Here is a 16881-nt window from a genome sequence, read left to right as displayed (position 1 = left end):
TTCTCTTAAAACTGAAAACAATACACTTATCCTCATGATTGTTTACTAAAAGTTTAGGGTAAGTTACACAGACCACATATACTGGAAAGCTCTCCAAAAATGAAGAAGCAGTGACTTAATATAGCTCTGATAAGCGTGTGGCTTATACTGAAATATGTTAACAGAAACTTCATATGTTCCTGAATATTTGTGTAAAATACTCTAACAATCAGATTTATGCTACATTTATACTTAACCGGCTATTTTCATAAATGGACATTTCAACTTCTCCGTTTTCAAAATTTACATCGTGCACAGCTGTCAGTTTTCAGAAAAGTGTTTACACGTACCCGTGTACATATGCCATCATGCCAAACCTGTAGGTGCCAGTGTATCGAGAAGCTCAAGTCCATTAGCCTATCAGAATCCTGAAAATAGCAACAGCAGCAAATCAGTTCCCCGCTATTATCTTCCTCACTTACTTGTAAGCTACTAAGCTAAAACCTCCGCTTGTCTCAGTTTACATGCATAAGTTTTCCAAAATCTCCACTCTGGCCGCAGATTACAGAAAGAATAGTTTTCAGGGGAAAATTCTCCGTTTGCATGTAAACAAAAGGAAATGTCTGTTTTTCTAAATAACCATGTACGTGTAAACAGGGTCTAAGAGAACATTCACTACTTCAGGAACAAAACAAATACTGGAGATGATATTTATAACTTTTGTCATCACTTTTCTTAAGAGAGCCAGACACAGTTGAGTTTTAGATCTACATGGAAGATCAAGTTTATTTAAGAACTACCTGCATACAAAACATATTGCACATCAACCAACCAGAATGATCCTTAAAAAAAAAATACTGTAGTTGACCCAACAAAAACACTTGGGGTGTCACAACTCTCAGTAGTCCAAATTGTCAGTTGTCTCAAAAGAAAACCTTAGGTAACGCATATTTTAGTGTCAAGAAAAAGAAAAGATTCTCTTGTTTTTGATTCTTTTTTTTTTTTTAAATACTGTACATTTTTAAATAAATAAACCAAATGAATCTCCTTCCTTAGTGGAACAGTCATGACCAGTTTCCAGCCAGTCAGTCTGTGGAAGAACCATGAAAATGACATCCCCGTGACCTGGGCTTGGTTTTCCAGAAACATCTTAACACCACGATAATCAAAACAGGACTTTTGCAATAGTGGGCATGTAAAAGGGGATATTAACCTCCAAGATACTGCAAACATGCGTTGAGTCTCTTTATTTAGCTGGACTTCTGGTAGGAAACAACACTCAGTAGCCCTCTTGTCATATATTTGATTACATGTTTATCAATGAGATGTTTCCAGGAAACCCAGCACTGATGGCTACATCTTTGTCCAGCACTTAATAGTAACATGCCAGTTTCCAGACCCAACTACAATCAACTTTAACAGAAAAAGGTTATGTTTCAGTGCAAAGAAAACAACTCTTCTATGGTTTGTTTCTCTTCCGGACACGCTGTAATAACATTTCTTGTATGACCAAAGTGGTTGCATATTGAAAAACAGAAAGCAGCTAATGTCAAACTCCTCAACAGATATATATATAAAGAATAACTGGACTCATTTCCCCCACAAACATTAAGAATAGACACACCTGATTTTAAAGATATGCCTCTGAAATCCATTCAGTGTCTTTTTGATCACCGTGTAGCGACCACTAGTTTTTGCCTCCAGTGCCGAAGGGTACATATAGAACAAGGAGACAGCTCATCTGGTTCAACTGTGGCAGACGATGGGTGACCAAGTAAAACAGAAATAAAATAAGTGAAAAGATTTCAGATGGTGTACAGAGCCAGGCAACAACATGTTGAATCTACTCTCAAGGCACAACAGATGATCACATGTACTGTATGTCAAACATACTTGGGTTTCCAACAAACCTATCTGCACTGTGGTAGTGCTCATGCAGAAAATGTAATTTACAAACTACTTCAGATACACAAAACATCCTGAAAAAAGTTGTGGAGGCAGCTTTCTGAGTCCACCGGGTTAAATACAGACTCGTTGCTGCTCTAAAATCCTCCTATGATAATATTTGTACTGATAAAAAAAAAAATAATAAAAAAACTGCATTCATACCATAGTATGGGTTTGAGTGGAATCCCTGTCTGCATTTTATGAATACTGCATTCAGTCCGACCTCTCCCCGAGCTCTCAATGAAGAGTGGACCAAAAAGTACAGTCAAGTATACTAAGTATACGTCTGTAAATCTGTGTGTGTCTGTTTGACTATCTTTGGCAAGCTCATACAGGAAGAACTATTGTTAAAAAAAACTGTAGTAAAATGAATAGTTGGACAGAACAAGTGTATAAAGGCTCAGACCTCTCGAACTTGCGCAGTGAAGCAGGTTTCAAATACTTGTAAAATAAAATAAAAAATGAACAGTGCTTGTTGTGTTTAAATGTTTCTCTTTAAAGGCTTCTCCAGAGACTGGGAGATTAAACCAAGTGCAGCCAAAGAATTTCAAATATTTGAAACCATTTCCTTCGCTCGGGTCTGACTAGGACAGTCCGTTAACAACAGGTTGTGGGTTAGAGTCCCCCTTGTAGGCGATTTTGGCGGAAGCTACAGAAGCATTGCTCCCTTTACTGATGGCAGCATCGTTGTTAGACCCATTGGTGGTTGCTGGGGCAGACGGTGGGCTGTCCTCAGCAATGGTATCCACCTGACCCTGGAAACAAATGTGGGATGGACAAATAATGCACTTCAAAAGTATTCAAATATTTCCCCATTATTTCACAAAGCAGCATCTACATTCAGAAGTAAAAAGAAGTCCAGGTCAAAGAGACTTCTCAAAAGGTTAACAATGTATTAATAATTGATATTAAAGTACTGACCAAATCCTTGTTTTTCTTGGTGTCCTTGGTGGTCGTCATCTGTCTGCTCTGAGATTCAGCCCGGGATATGTAGTCAGCCACTGTCACTGTACAGACAACAGAGGGAAAAAATGGTTTTCTTCAAATAACAGAAACTAAAGTGTTCTCTCAGTGCTGTGAAAGTGAGCATATCTTTCCCGTCCCTTCAGAACGTATTCACAATATTGATTTCACACTTCACACCCCTTTTGGTTTAGTGGCACGCATGGAAAGTAGCACGCATGGAAAGTAGCGGACGTTGCAAATCAGGAATGAAGAGAAAATATGTTTTCACATTTGGTCCATTGTTGGCCAACTGCTGTGGAAAGTAAGCATGTTTTAACAGTTTTGAGAAATGTTATACTAGATCCTGTCTTGGCACTCTGGGAAAAGAGCGTTACACCACTTTTAGACTTTACAAACAGTACTACTTCTTGCAGATTACAGTGGCCTAACTGGACGCTATCTATGCTCAACATCTAAGACAACACCACAGAAAGATAAGTTAGAGGGCAGGCTTACTATAACACACCACAAATAGGCCTGCACGATTAACCGTTATAAAATCACAATCTTAATTTAATTTTCAAATAACTTTGATTTTAATAAAACAAAAATGTTTAATGACTGATGATTCTCAGTTAATTTTTCAAGCCAACTGCATCAAAAACGCTACTACTTTCTTCTGTGAGTGACAAACAGTATATGTTTGGCACTGACAATTTGTTTTGTTGTGGTCAAAAATATTGTGGTCATGATCAAATCATGATACCAATTCTAAGCAAAAAAAACATTTTCCCCAAATTGTGCAGGCCTACACAAACCAGGACTGCCATTGAGAGCCTGACAACTTGAAAACCATCAAGCTGTATTGTAGTTGTCAATGAAAAAGTAATGCTACTTGTATACTTTCAATTGGCACAGCAAACCAGTGTGGCGAGTTTAGGCCAGTCAGTCAACCAACCACATCCAATCATCTAGCAAAAGCAAGCAACACTCAATTACAATGTATTTAAAGAGATCTACACAATGTTAACAACTATTCGGTTTAGTTTGTTGTTGTCTGACACACAACAAAAAGAAAAAACATGCCGGGTGGGCAACTTTTTAGCCAAACAATTAGGAGCACTGTTCAAGGAGGGGAACACTGTCAGTTGCCATGGTTACCTGGCTGCCTCTCCTCAGGCAGGCGGATGTGGCGACGTCGACTACGGTTACGTCGCTGAGGTTTAGCTTCTGAGTCATCTAAGGGTGTTAGGTCATCACAAAGAGAGGGATTTGAGGCTTAAATTGACTTTTCACCAGAGATCTGTCTTTGCACTGCAAAGGCTGCTTTAACACTTAAAATGAAAAGTGATGCACTGCTGCACATTCTGCACAGCCCCGACAGCTAAAAACAGCAACAACGTTAACACTAACAAAATGTATGACAGACTTTCTGCTAGCACTGGCTGTTTTGTGACTAATGAACTCTGCCATGATGTTTTACATGTATGCACTGTTTGAGTTTGTGTGTGCATGAAGAAGACTTGTGACGTGATCTTTCCAAATAATGTGACTTCCCTACCTATTCCATTTTCACTCATGGAGGCGTTGTCTGACTCGCTCATGCCATCCATCAGAGTGGTGTCCTCGTCTGTTCTGCGCCGTCGAGATCTCCTGCGGCGGTTCGCTGGCAAATTGGACTCGCTAGCATCTGTATCAGCTGTCTGGTCTGTCTCGGTGTTTGTCTCAGCGGCTCCATAGGCATGGTTATCCTCATGGTCCCGAGGCCCTGCTGCAAAATCACATTACCAGAAATGATATACATGTACATATTTTTATTGTCAAAGTAACAAATGAGAAGTCTTTTACAAGGGGTATTTTTTGTGTTTCTATTTTTATATCATCTAAGAGTGAATTTTACCAGAGCTGTTGTATCCTCCTCTTCCTCCTCTCCCCCGTCCTCCGGGCCCTCCTCGACCTCTACCGGGTCCAGGCCTCCTGCGGCCATCTCTCTGTGGTCTTGAGCCTCTCTCCCTCTCTCTGCAAGTCAATCAATCAGTCAATAAATCAGTCAACTGATAAAACGTGTAAGTGCAGTTTAGTAGCAAAGACACAGCTACCACCACAAAATAAAAACAGCTACACATTTTGTCCATCTTTGGGTATGATATATATTTTCTTTTATAAACTTACCTTTCCTGGTCCTCTACAGCAAGAGACCAGTCACTGAGCTCTTCCCTGCGCTCCGAATCTGTCTCAGAGGCGTTGGACTGCTCGGAATTTGTGCCTGGAAGAATCAACCAAACACAAAAGAGAAAGACCGCCACACAGTAAGGACAAACGTTAAACTTCTGGAGTACACTTGGATCCTTCTTTTTTACAGAAATTACAACTCCTGATGGGTTTTGTTTCTGATTTCTTGTAGAAATGGCACAATTTTTAATCGCTGTCAGCAATCTCTGTCAGCAAATAACCTAATAATTTTTTGTTGTGTGTGTGTGTGTGTGTGTGTGTGTATATATATTGCCTTAAATTATAGTAGCATTTGTGTACTTTCCTGCAAATAAAAGACCAATCTTTTGGGAGTATTTCCATATGAAGATCTTGTTCACACGTTTGTCCTAAATAGTCTGTACTTGCCATTGAGCTTGCAATGACAGCACTATAAATCTTTGAGATACAGTTATTCTTTGTTTATTAAAAACTAATTTTTTGATGGTTCAGCTTCTTGCAAGGAGCCATGCTCCGAGTTGACTACAAGCCTTATTTGAAAATATCTAAACAAATGGGAAGAAAGAACTCCATATTTCTGCTGAAGCTTAATGAATGAAAGAATAATCCCACTTTCAAACAAATGAGAAATTTCTATTATACCTTTATCATGCCAAAGTTTAAATTATCATCCCCACAACAAGAAATAGCTGGATTTCTCCAAATTGGAATAATTGTTTTTAAAAGGTGAGTACCATATCCAGTGCTGTAGCCATGGCCTCGGCGCCCACGCCCTCGACCGTTGTAGGAGCGACTGCCATGTAAAGAGGCAGAGGAGGCATTGGCACTGTTATCTGTATTAAACCCTCCTATTTCCCCTCTTTCTCCTTTCTCTCGGTCTCCTGGGCGGTGACCCTGGGTTATCTGACGTAACTGTTCATCAATCTGCATCCTCTCCAGACGAAGCTGCTCAACCTCCTAGAAGGGAAAACAAATAAGGGAAATGGTAAGAATAAAGAGAAGGGAAATGAGACAAACCAGTAAAACAAAAATTATTTCTTTTGTTTCACAAAATCAAGCAAATCTCAGAGAAATAGATTTTTTTCGTATGAAGGGTCATCACTGGATACACATTCATTATCATCATACACACATCTACATCGCATCCATTGTGACTTGTGTTGCTTATTCTGAATCTTGCTAGGCTGCTTCCCTGTGTATAATCCACAATCTGCCTCAGCTCTTCCTCTAGCTGCTGGCCTTCCGCAAGAAGCTCCACCATCTCCTACACACACACACCGTGCAAAACAAACACACACAGAGCACCAACAAAGCACAAAACATGCACAGGAAACACATACACATAGAAAGTGCAAAATGTATACACAGTGAAATTCACAATTCAAGATTTGTTTTTTCTCTGATGCTACAACTACAACAGCTTTACTTGATTTACCACAAAACCTACATGGGGACAAATTGACCACTGTCACCTCGTGAGTAAGAATCTCAGAGTCTGACGGATCCTGATGCTTTTCCTCTCATATTTAATTTGTGACTAGATGATGGCCAAAAAATGCTGCTAACCTTGTGTATTTTGAATGAGAAATCCTAAGGTGTTTATTATTCCTATTAAATCATTCATAATTACTGACACATTCTGTAGGGAAATGATTCCAACATGTCCATTGTGCCACTTCATGCTGCCAACTGAATGAAACACTGGTTGTCCAAAAATTTTTATTAAGAAGCATAGAGCAAAAGCAAAGAATTGGCCAAAACATACACACACATGCATTGAAAAACAAGCCCTTTTTCCCCTATTTAGCGCACACACACACACACAAAAACATATATATACATACTGTAGATATTCTTACATTGAGGTAGGAGATGTGGTACTCCAGCAAGACCTGAACATTGCCAATACTCTCCTTAGTACCTACAAAGGTGAATGGGACCATTCCCTGTGTCAACAAAACACGAAAGACAACACATATGTTAGCATGGGACTGACTAAACCAAGTGAAAAGTGTTTTTTTTCATGGCTAGAACCAAACAAAAACACGTGACACTTATCAGTGCTCCACGAGCAGCTTTGAAGCAGAAAAGATGTGGCAGTAGCAGGCTTACTTCCTGTCGGGGCTGCTTGTTGTCATTGTCTCCTTCGATCCTGACCCTCACCACACCGGACTTATCCACAATCTCCTGGATGACCTTACCGTTCTTACCAATCACTTTGCCTGGAGACACAGAGCAGTGAAAAGATGAGTGGGTGACTAGTAATGATGAAACACAGTTGCAAGTTAAAGAGATGATGAACTAATAAAACTGAAATCAGTTCATAGTTAGGTAAATAACTATGGTGTGTAAAGGAGTTGCAGAGACATTCTTATGAATATTAGATGCCTTGCAATGTGTCACACAATTGTCTTAAATGTGGACCCACTATCATGGCCAACGTATAAAACATTTCATTTTCCTACTACCCAGTGACTCCCCCCAGTAAACACAAGTTTGGGGATTTCCAGGTCAGGGAGTAAATGTGTATAGACATACCAACGAGAGCCCTGGGCACCTGGACAGAGTCCTCCAAAAACTCCAGGTAGTTCCTGGCCTTCTTTACTGCTTCTGCTGTCTGAAAGACAACACAGGATGACTTTATCTTTTATTTGTTCAACACGCATGTACTGTCAAAAGTAGGCATCTACTGTATATGTTCTACATACCGAATACAGTCACTAAATCACGGAAAGATAATGGTCAAACTCACTAAAAATTTCAACAAAAACATAACCACCAAAAAAAAAAAAAAAATGCAACATGGACACATATCAGTATATACATGTCCACACGGTTTCCCTCAACATGGTTTGCTGTAAGGACTCAGTTCGTGCATTCCTTTCCCCCATCAGACACTCATGCCTCCACCAACACAACCCTACCTCTCCATAAATCCTGAAGGTCCCAGTCTCCTCGTCGAGGTCAATGGCAGTGACACCCTGAACTTTCCGTGCTTGCTGGATGTTGCTGCCATGGCTGCCGATGGCCAGGCCCATCAGATCTGTTCTCACCATGAACTCCTCCTGGAAGGACGACACCAGCTGCCTGGAGGTCTGCACAAACACAAAGGCAAAGTTTGATTTATTTGTTACTTGTTTTGGTTTAAATTAATTCACCTTACCTGAACTTTATTTTTACAGCCAAACCTGACCAATATTAATTTATTTAAAATTTTTAAAAAGAACTGAAAGTTTCAAAACATTACTCCATTTAACTGACTTATCACAAGTATTAACGGTATTTCTGTAAAGCCCACTTAGCCCATCAGAATATCCTTTACTACCAACTCTCTTACCAGTGTTTTCTCTGACCGACACAATACGTGCTGCTATAAAAACTGGTGGAGCCGCCGTGTCAAATATCTAATTAAACCCAAACTTGTACAGAATAAAAATGTACACATATTCAAGAACTAAAACGAAAACATAAGCAAGAAGACCTGCTTAAAATGACAGAAACCATTATTGGGAAAAATGTATTGGACGTGTACTTTGATCTTTTAGTTTGGTCCATGTCCATTCTGCCAAAATGGAGGAGGCAGGATTTATGATCTATTCTGTAACCAACTATCAGGGGCTTTCCAGATGTTTTAACTTAAATTTTGGGGAGCTGTCAATCCGTCCATCTTAATATACAGTCTATGGTCACCACAGTGACTGAACGACAGTGTTCTTATCACCAACTGACCTCCAGGTGTTTTGTGGCCTCGTGGTTGCGTGACATTAGCAGCAGCTTGGTCCTGATGCTGCGCAGGTGCATGTCACTCAGCAAAGACACACGTTTCACTGTCGTCTCATTGGTAGACTAGACACACAAATAAAAGAAGGATTTATCACATGCAGCGAAAAAGAAAGGAATAGGTGAGTCATTGACTTTACAAACATGAGCAGGACGAAGTTGTGACAAGTCATGTAGTAGATGCTGTTATAAATATCCAAATGTCACCATAGGATTACAGCAAGCCAGTTACCACAATCAGTAGTTGGCTGGTCTCGGGGCAGTATGAGATGCGACACGCTCCCACGGCTTTCTTAAAGTCTTTATGCGCGTTCTCATTCTGGCACCTGTAATATAATGAAAACCTTACTTTAAACTTTAAAAAAATGGTTTATCAATACATCTGACAGGGGATTGGATTGGAGAAATTGAAAAGAAATTTCTTAAGAGAAATGCAAATCTCTCTAAGTACAGACGATATGTAACACCAACAATAAACAATCTATTATATGCATTTTATCGTTAATTATGAAGACAACAGGCATGTGAATTAAAGATTTGTCTCTTCCTAATGTTGGTGCTGTACTTACGCTTCTTGTAGATCCTGAGGAACAGGGACAGTGCACTTGTGAAAGGAGTTCTTGGTGATGGGCTTGTTAGTGTTGACTGGACGCAGACGCTCAAAGGTCACTATCTCATTGTAGGTTGCATCACAGGCTGCGTACTCAATCACATAGAACTGAAAAGACAGACAGGCTTAGTGTGTCTAAATAAAACCCAAAGACACTGAATATAACTAAACGTATTTTAGCCACATTATCATTCTCCATTCAACGCTCTGCTAGTTACAAGGTATTATAGACTGATAACGGCAATGTTGGTGAATTTTTATTAACAATAATAATGCTACAATAGAGTATCAGTAATCATTTTATACTGTTAGCATTCATGTAAATATTGAGTGTATATTATAGAAACTTATCTTCATAAAGAACAATACTCACAGCTCCCTTCATCATGCGGACTTTAGCCAGCCACCAACCACATGGCTCCTGGTCATTGGCTCTAGAGAGGATCTGAAAAGAGATGAAGATGAGACAGAGTGAGACACAAACATAAAAAGGAAGGAAGGAAGGAAACAAGTATAGAGAAAAAAAAACTATTTATGTGTCCTCCTAACCTCCACCTCCTCGCCCTCTCCAATCTCCTTCTTGGCATCAGCAGGCGGTGGCATCCTGACGTCATTGAAGGGCACCTGGCGCTCTGGCTGCCAACTAAAAATGAGATGGTAAGTTCCTTACCTGTTCAAAACATGGTCCTACATTTTTCAACATGTTCAACAGGTTTTTAAAACAGCTGGAATACAGGAAAAATAGGGACTCACTTGTTCTCAAAGGCAATGGTGAGAGAGTCATCGTGGATGTCTTTGACAACGCCCTGCAAGATACAGAGACACACACAGACAGGGGTTATCGCGTAAGAACAAAACAGCTGACTGGAGTAAAGTGCCCCCTATTTAAGGTACACTGACACTCCAGAACGAGTTTACGTAGAGTTCTGTAGAGTTTTCATGTACCTTTTCAATGCTTTTAGGAGACAAACACAAAACTCTTTTCCTCTATTGTTTTTGTTTGGATCTTAAAACATGGGCAAATAAAACAAAAGCATCTGCATGACTACACACCAAATGGATGAAGGGGACTTATTTTATTTGACAAGAAGCTTTAAAATCCATTCCACAGTTTATTATTTACTTATTTTTTTAATTTAATTTAATTTTTTTTACGTTTTCAGTGTCTTTTTTTTGCACTATCCTTACTTATATAACATTGTGAATGTACCCGTTGTGGGATTAATAAAGAAATTTGAATTTGTCACAGAAGAACATTAATATGTCTAATGCGTATAATAAGTGTTATGGATGTCAAGTGTAAATCTGAGACAATTAGGCTAGTTACTAATTAGATTATCAAGTATTCCTAATTCTTTAAAGAGAGACACGCTAAATAGTCTCTGTTTCCAGCTTCTCAAAAGTGAGGAAGAGTCCCTATTCTTTGTCATGTGTTGTGTTATATATATATATATATGCACTATATCTTTGGATTTTGCACAAACTGGGTCAGACTACACATTTGAGAGATCCGAGAAATTGTAATGGGTGTGTTATATTACATTGTAGAAAACAAAGATTACTAAAACAATAAATGTGCAAATCAATCAGTAAATTAGAAAAAGAAAAGCCCTATTTGGGTGTATGAAGGTCTTACACAGTATTTTGCACAACAGCAACACACTTCCAGACTAGCTGTAGTTGTGCTTATTGACTGGCCATAAACACACATCAGAAGTATTCAGGAGCTTAAACAATTGAAGCAATCTGCTTGTTTGGTAGGTGAGGTGTCAATTACAAAACATTTTACTATAAGTTCAAGTTTCAGCCTGTGCAACAATCAATCAGGGAAGTGGACAAAATGAGTCATAAAACCAGGGTTGGGTACACAGAGAAAAGCAGTATGTATCAAACAGTAGTGCAGGAGTCATGTGAGTAATAGAGGTGAGGAAAGGAAAATGAAAGATAGAAAGGAGAGCAGTTTAGCTGAGGAGACGAGAGAAAGGGAGAGGAAACACAGAAGAAGAGAGGGAAAAAAAGGAGACTGTTGCAGACAGCAGGTCTAGAAATAGCTTTTAAGTCTACGGTATCAGTGACCCTTTTTCTAGCATGCCAGCTGGTCAGGATTGACAAGGAACAGCTGGCTCACAGATACACACACAAAAAATAGCTTGGGCGTGATGAAGTATCAAATAATAGATATCCGTTGAGTGGGTACAGTTCAACGAGTCATAGCCACCCACGGCGCTTCTTAAACATCACGTTACTTTGAAAGCTGTGTTATCAACAGCTGTGGTATCAGTTCAACAACTCTCATAACCGAATAAATGTCATACAGTTAAAATTGGCAGGAACGTTCTATGTTTTACAACACAACGTCTAACCGCAGTTTACTTGAGCCACATCTTTTGACGTCAACAGTTTAGGCAACTAGCAAGTTAGCTAGCTAACTTTCAGCTCGGTGAAGCTGTAACCAAGCGACTGGTAAAATAAATACAAGCCTTTATCGGTTATATATTCCAATAATCGAAGATAATAATTTGGTTTATGCACTCTGAGTTTAAAGAAAGGTCGCCAAAAAGTGACAACTGGCAAAGACTAGCGAGCGGTGTTATTAGCAAGCTAATGTTGGCTAGCATTGCTAGTACAAGCTAATGGCAAGCAGCTATTGTGATCAGAGCAAGTTGGAAACTGTTGCCGTGATCCGTGAGACTTCAACTAAAATATCGTAACGTGTAACGTGGTTACCGGGTTGATGCTGAATTGATAAGGCGGTATTTACCTTGTAATAAGCCCCGTTGGAGCCACGGACCTCCACCACCAGTTCTTCCATATTGGACACGCAAAGGATGTCGGGACGACAGGTGCTCCTTGAGGCATCGGGAGAGAAGAAGTTTGAAGGCTGGAGAGGTAACTCCTGCATGGCAGTGGTATGTTTTCTGCTTACTTACTTAAAGCTTAATTGTGTTTCCTTACGCCAATAATTCCACAAACTGAAGCTTTTTTTTGACATAGTTACCGGGACATCTTCCTGCTGTATTTTGGTTACCATGGCCCTTTAAGAGAATTCCATAAAGGTAGTAGGCTGCTAACAAGTTACATTTAGCTATTAAAGTAACGTTAGCCTACATAAGTTCAATTTTGAGGTACTTGTAGGCTAATTTACTTGAGTATTTCCATCATTTCATCATAAAATATAGCATACAATTTTCATGCTACATATATATCTACCCCACTACATTTTGGAAACCAATATTGTACTTTTACTCCAAGACTGCTACAAAATATCAATTAATTAATATGATGATGTATTATTATGGATAACGCTACCCAGTCGTATGGTATCCAGCTAGTCATGTACACCCACACAATAATACAGTATATATACAGTACAGGCCAAAAGTTTGGACACACTTGCTCATTCAATGCGTTTTCTTTATTTCCATGACTATTTACATTGTAGAGTCTCATTGAAGGCATCACAACTATGAATGAACACATATGGAAGTATGTACTTAACAAAACACTGTGAAATAACTGAAAATATGTCTTATATTCTAGTTTCTTCAAAGTAGTGATTACTGCTTTGCACACTCTTTACATTCTCTTGATGAGCTTCAAGATGTAGTCACCTGAAGGGGTTTCCCAACAGTCTTGAAGGAGTTCCCAGAGGTGCTTAGCACTTGTTGGCCCTTTTGCCTTCACTCTGCGGTCCAGCTCACCCTAAACCATCTCGATTGGGTTCAGGTCCAGTGACTGTGGAGGCGCAGCACTCCATCATTCTCTTTCTTTATCAAATAGGCCTTACACAGCTTGGAGGTGTGTTTGAGGTCATTGTCCTGTTGAAAAATAAATGATGGTCCAACTAAACGCAAACCGGATGGGATGGCATGCCGCTGCAGGATGCTGTGATAGCCATGCTGGTTCAGTATGCCTTCAATTTGGAATAAATCTCTAACAGTGTCACCAGCAAAAAAAAACACACCATCACATCTCCTCCTCCATGTTTCACGGTGGGAACCAGGCATGTACAATCCATCCGGTCACTTTTTCTGCGTTGCACAAAGACACAGCGGTTGGAACCAAAGATCTCATATTTGGATTCATTGAGCTCCTCAAAGCACAGATTCTTACTGGTCTAATGTCCATTCCTTTTGTTTCTTGGCCCAAACAAATCTCTTCTGCTTGTTGCCTTACCTTAGAAGGGGTTTCCTAGCTGCTATTTGACCATGAAGGCCTCTTATTGGTTGTTCTAGAGATGTGTCTGCTTCTAGAATTCTGTGTGGTATTCATCCGTTCTCTAATCTGAGCTGCATGTAAACTTGCAATTTCTGAGGCTGGTGACTTGGATGAACTTATCCTCAGCCGCAGAGGTGACTCTTGGTCTTCCTTTCCTGGGGCGGTCCTCCTGTGAGCCGGTTTTGTTGTAGCGCTTAAGTATTTTTGTGACTGCACTTATGGACAAATTCAAAGTTTTGCAATTTTCTGGACCAACTGACCTTAATTTCTTAAAGTAATGATGGCCACTCGTTTCTCTTTACTTAGCTGATTGGTTCTTGCCATAATAGGAATTCTAATAGGGCCGTTGGCTGTGTATCAGCCTCACTTCTGCACAACACAATGTATATATATAGATATATATATATATATATATATATATAAATAGCTATATATATCTCCCCCCTCTGGACTCCATAGAGAAAAGTGAGAGAGAGAAGGATGTTAGCTAAGCTGACATCCATCATGGGCAACACCTCTAACCCTTACCCACATGACGCTGTAGGGTCCCTGAGCAGCTCCTTCAGCAGCAGACGGATACACCCATGGTGTAAGAAGGAAAGGTACCGCAGGTGGTCCATTCCGGCCGCTGTCAGACTCTACAACACTTGCACCACCTAATATTGTTGTAGTTTCTGTTCCTGGTTTCAATTACCCACCACACACCATGGTTTTATGTATACTTTATTATGTATATATATTTTTCCATTACGAGTACTCACATTTCCAATATTATTTATATTATGGTTACACTTCAATAGGTTACTTACTTTTGCTATATTATTTAATTACATACTATTCAATTTAATTTCATGTCACTTACTTATTTACATTCCAATATTTTTCATACTATGGCCACGTCAATTTACTTTACAATACCTTTTTATATAATGCCACTTTACATTCATTCAGTACTTTTTGCACGTTGTCTGTTGTTTGTTTGTTTGCAGGTTTGCTTTTTACTGTGGAAAACTGTGACTGTAACAAGGGAATTTCCCCACTGTGGAATGAATAAAGTATTACCTAATCTAATCTGATATATATGTATGTATGTATGTATGTATGTATGTATGTATGTATGTATGTATGTATGTATGTATGTATGTATGTATGTATGTATGTATGTATGTATGTATGTATTGAGACCAGGACCGGCCGGGTTTGACTCCGACCTGCGGCCCTTTGCTGCCTCTCATTCCCCCCTCTCTCCCCTTTCATTTCTTCTGCTGTCCTGACTATATGTCTGATAGGGAAGCAGCACTGTCTAGATGATAGTTCAATCTTCCTCAATAAGAGAGATTTTGAAGCAGTTCCCTAGAGAATAAGTTATGTTTTTTTTGTTCATCATCTCTGCCATCCAGTTTAAGACACTTGTAGCATCTAGACATGGGTAGAAAAAAGCCCTATTGGAACACTTCCTTTTGATGTTCCTGTTATTATGTGAGTTACATTGTCTGTAGATCTGGATGTACTAATGCAATGTAAAGAAGAATTACTGGGCTTAACCTTGTTTATGTTGTACATTAAAACCAGTAAAGTCTGCAATTCTTTCTGCAGGTTAACTGTTTCACACAGCAAAAATTGTCTTCTGAACCTCACATTTACTCTATTTGTATTCTTTTGTCATGCAAAAGCATATAAAGCACAAACATTTCATATGATTCTCAGGATGCAGGCTAAAGTAATATATTTAATATTTAATATTAATATTTTTAGCACTAGTGCCTATTTCCCACAATAAAAATTCAGATTTAAGATAATTGTTTTAGCAGATCTTCACTCATACATCAATGAAGAAAAAATATGGTACAGTGTGGTGAAAGCTGTGAAATGCAAAGCAACCCTCTTCCCGGATAAAATTTGCCAAAAACATCACAAATGTTATGACCAAACGTACTTCACTGAAATCTTCTTCACGTCCAGTGGTCAGGTGATGTTTTCCTCCCGCTGATGGCTTGTGATTCCAACATCATTCGAGCCTTAATTCATTTAACAATGCAGCTCATAAATAGTTGGAGATAGCTTTAGATTTGTTTAGGCCGTTTGTTTTTTACAAATGTGTTGACCCGGCTGCTTTAAGACACACATCAGACTCTACATAGAGTATACTACACTGTGTGTAGAATTCACTCAGCCAGAGAGCAGCCGTTGGTTCGTCTTTTAGAAACAACCACTGTGACACCTAGTGGCCAACAGATAACCTCCTGGGGACTGTTTGGCACCACCATGAGACTGCTCCAGAAATATACTACAGACCTAATGGTAAAACAAATAATGTTGTCAAATCAAGTCAGATAAATAAAATTTACTGTCATGAGCAAATTACTACAATAAGTAATTTGAGCAATTTGGGATTTGGTCAGTAATGGGCTCACAAAGGTAACCTTTCAGGTTGTGTTAGGGGATACATTTTAAGTTGTAACCATTTTGGAAAAGTCACTCTGCCTTCCGCATGGTCATAAAACCAAAATACCTGAGAGACGTTTTCAGCATTAAGGTTCAAAACTAATGACTCCCAGTTTGGACACATTAATACACAAGGGAATATAGGACAACAACTAAATCTACTCAAATTTATGCTCACTAATGCTGTAAAAGGTTCAAGCCGTAAATATCTTTATTTTCAATTAAGATCAATTAAAAAACATATTTTTCATCTATAACTCTCTCCAGTTATGTAAGTGAACATATCAGTAATTTGTATACTTCTTTCAGGTAATTTATTTAATTCCCTGACGGTGTTACATTCAACAGGTATGCTAGTAGATAAGTGTTCTTTTGTCTTACACCTTTTGGTTTATTTTGTAAATATTTTGTTGTAAAAAAGGGATATGTCTTCAAAGAAGAAACATTTCTTGATTGTTATGTCATCATTTCAAACATGAGAGCCCAACATTTATGAATACAGCATCCAAAATAATACTTTTGACTTTTCTTTGTCCCGGTGAGGAGCTGTAAGAACATACAGTAGTAAGTTACACAAGTAGGAAAACAAAATCAAGTGAAATAAAGTCATTGGACATCAAAAACATATAGCCTATATATCTCTGAGCAAAAACAATTCAATAAAGAAAAGAATTGTAAGTAAACACACGTATGCAAATGAGCAAACAAGCGCACTACAAAGCTACTTAAAAGTAGCCATTATTATT

At 38.9% G+C, this 16881-nt stretch overlaps 1 protein-coding gene across 10 annotated transcripts; it reads right to left on the bottom strand.

Moving 5' to 3' along the window:
* Window positions 1–733: 733 nt before the first annotated feature.
* Window positions 734–12504, bottom strand: fxr1 (fragile X mental retardation, autosomal homolog 1). 10 transcript variants are annotated; one of them, XM_034880681.1, is made up of 19 exons: window positions 12234–12504; window positions 10226–10278; window positions 10022–10115; window positions 9846–9917; window positions 9432–9580; window positions 9095–9188; window positions 8812–8928; window positions 8007–8177; window positions 7621–7699; window positions 7195–7304; window positions 6942–7037; window positions 6215–6346; window positions 5817–6039; window positions 5041–5137; window positions 4772–4893; window positions 4433–4642; window positions 4033–4110; window positions 2848–2933; window positions 734–2681 (listed from the first exon to the last, which is right to left on the bottom strand). In XM_034880681.1, the coding sequence occupies exons 1-19, from the start codon at window positions 12372–12374 to the stop codon at window positions 2511–2513; spliced, it is 2295 nt and encodes a 764-aa protein (XP_034736572.1). In that variant the 5' UTR covers window positions 12375–12504; the 3' UTR covers window positions 734–2510. The 10 variants fall into 10 exon arrangements, with proteins under 10 accessions (XP_034736572.1, XP_034736573.1, XP_034736575.1 ...); XM_034880682.1 differs by having other exon boundaries at window positions 6942–7034; XM_034880684.1 differs by having other exon boundaries at window positions 6942–7028.
* Window positions 12505–16881: the final 4377 nt, after the last annotated feature.

Source organism: Etheostoma cragini, chromosome 9 (assembly GCF_013103735.1).
Source record: "Etheostoma cragini isolate CJK2018 chromosome 9, CSU_Ecrag_1.0, whole genome shotgun sequence".
NCBI classification, from domain to species: domain Eukaryota; kingdom Metazoa; phylum Chordata; class Actinopteri; order Perciformes; family Percidae; genus Etheostoma; species Etheostoma cragini.
The sequence above is the reverse complement of the archived record's forward strand: the minus strand, read 5'-3'. Positions and strand labels throughout refer to the sequence as shown.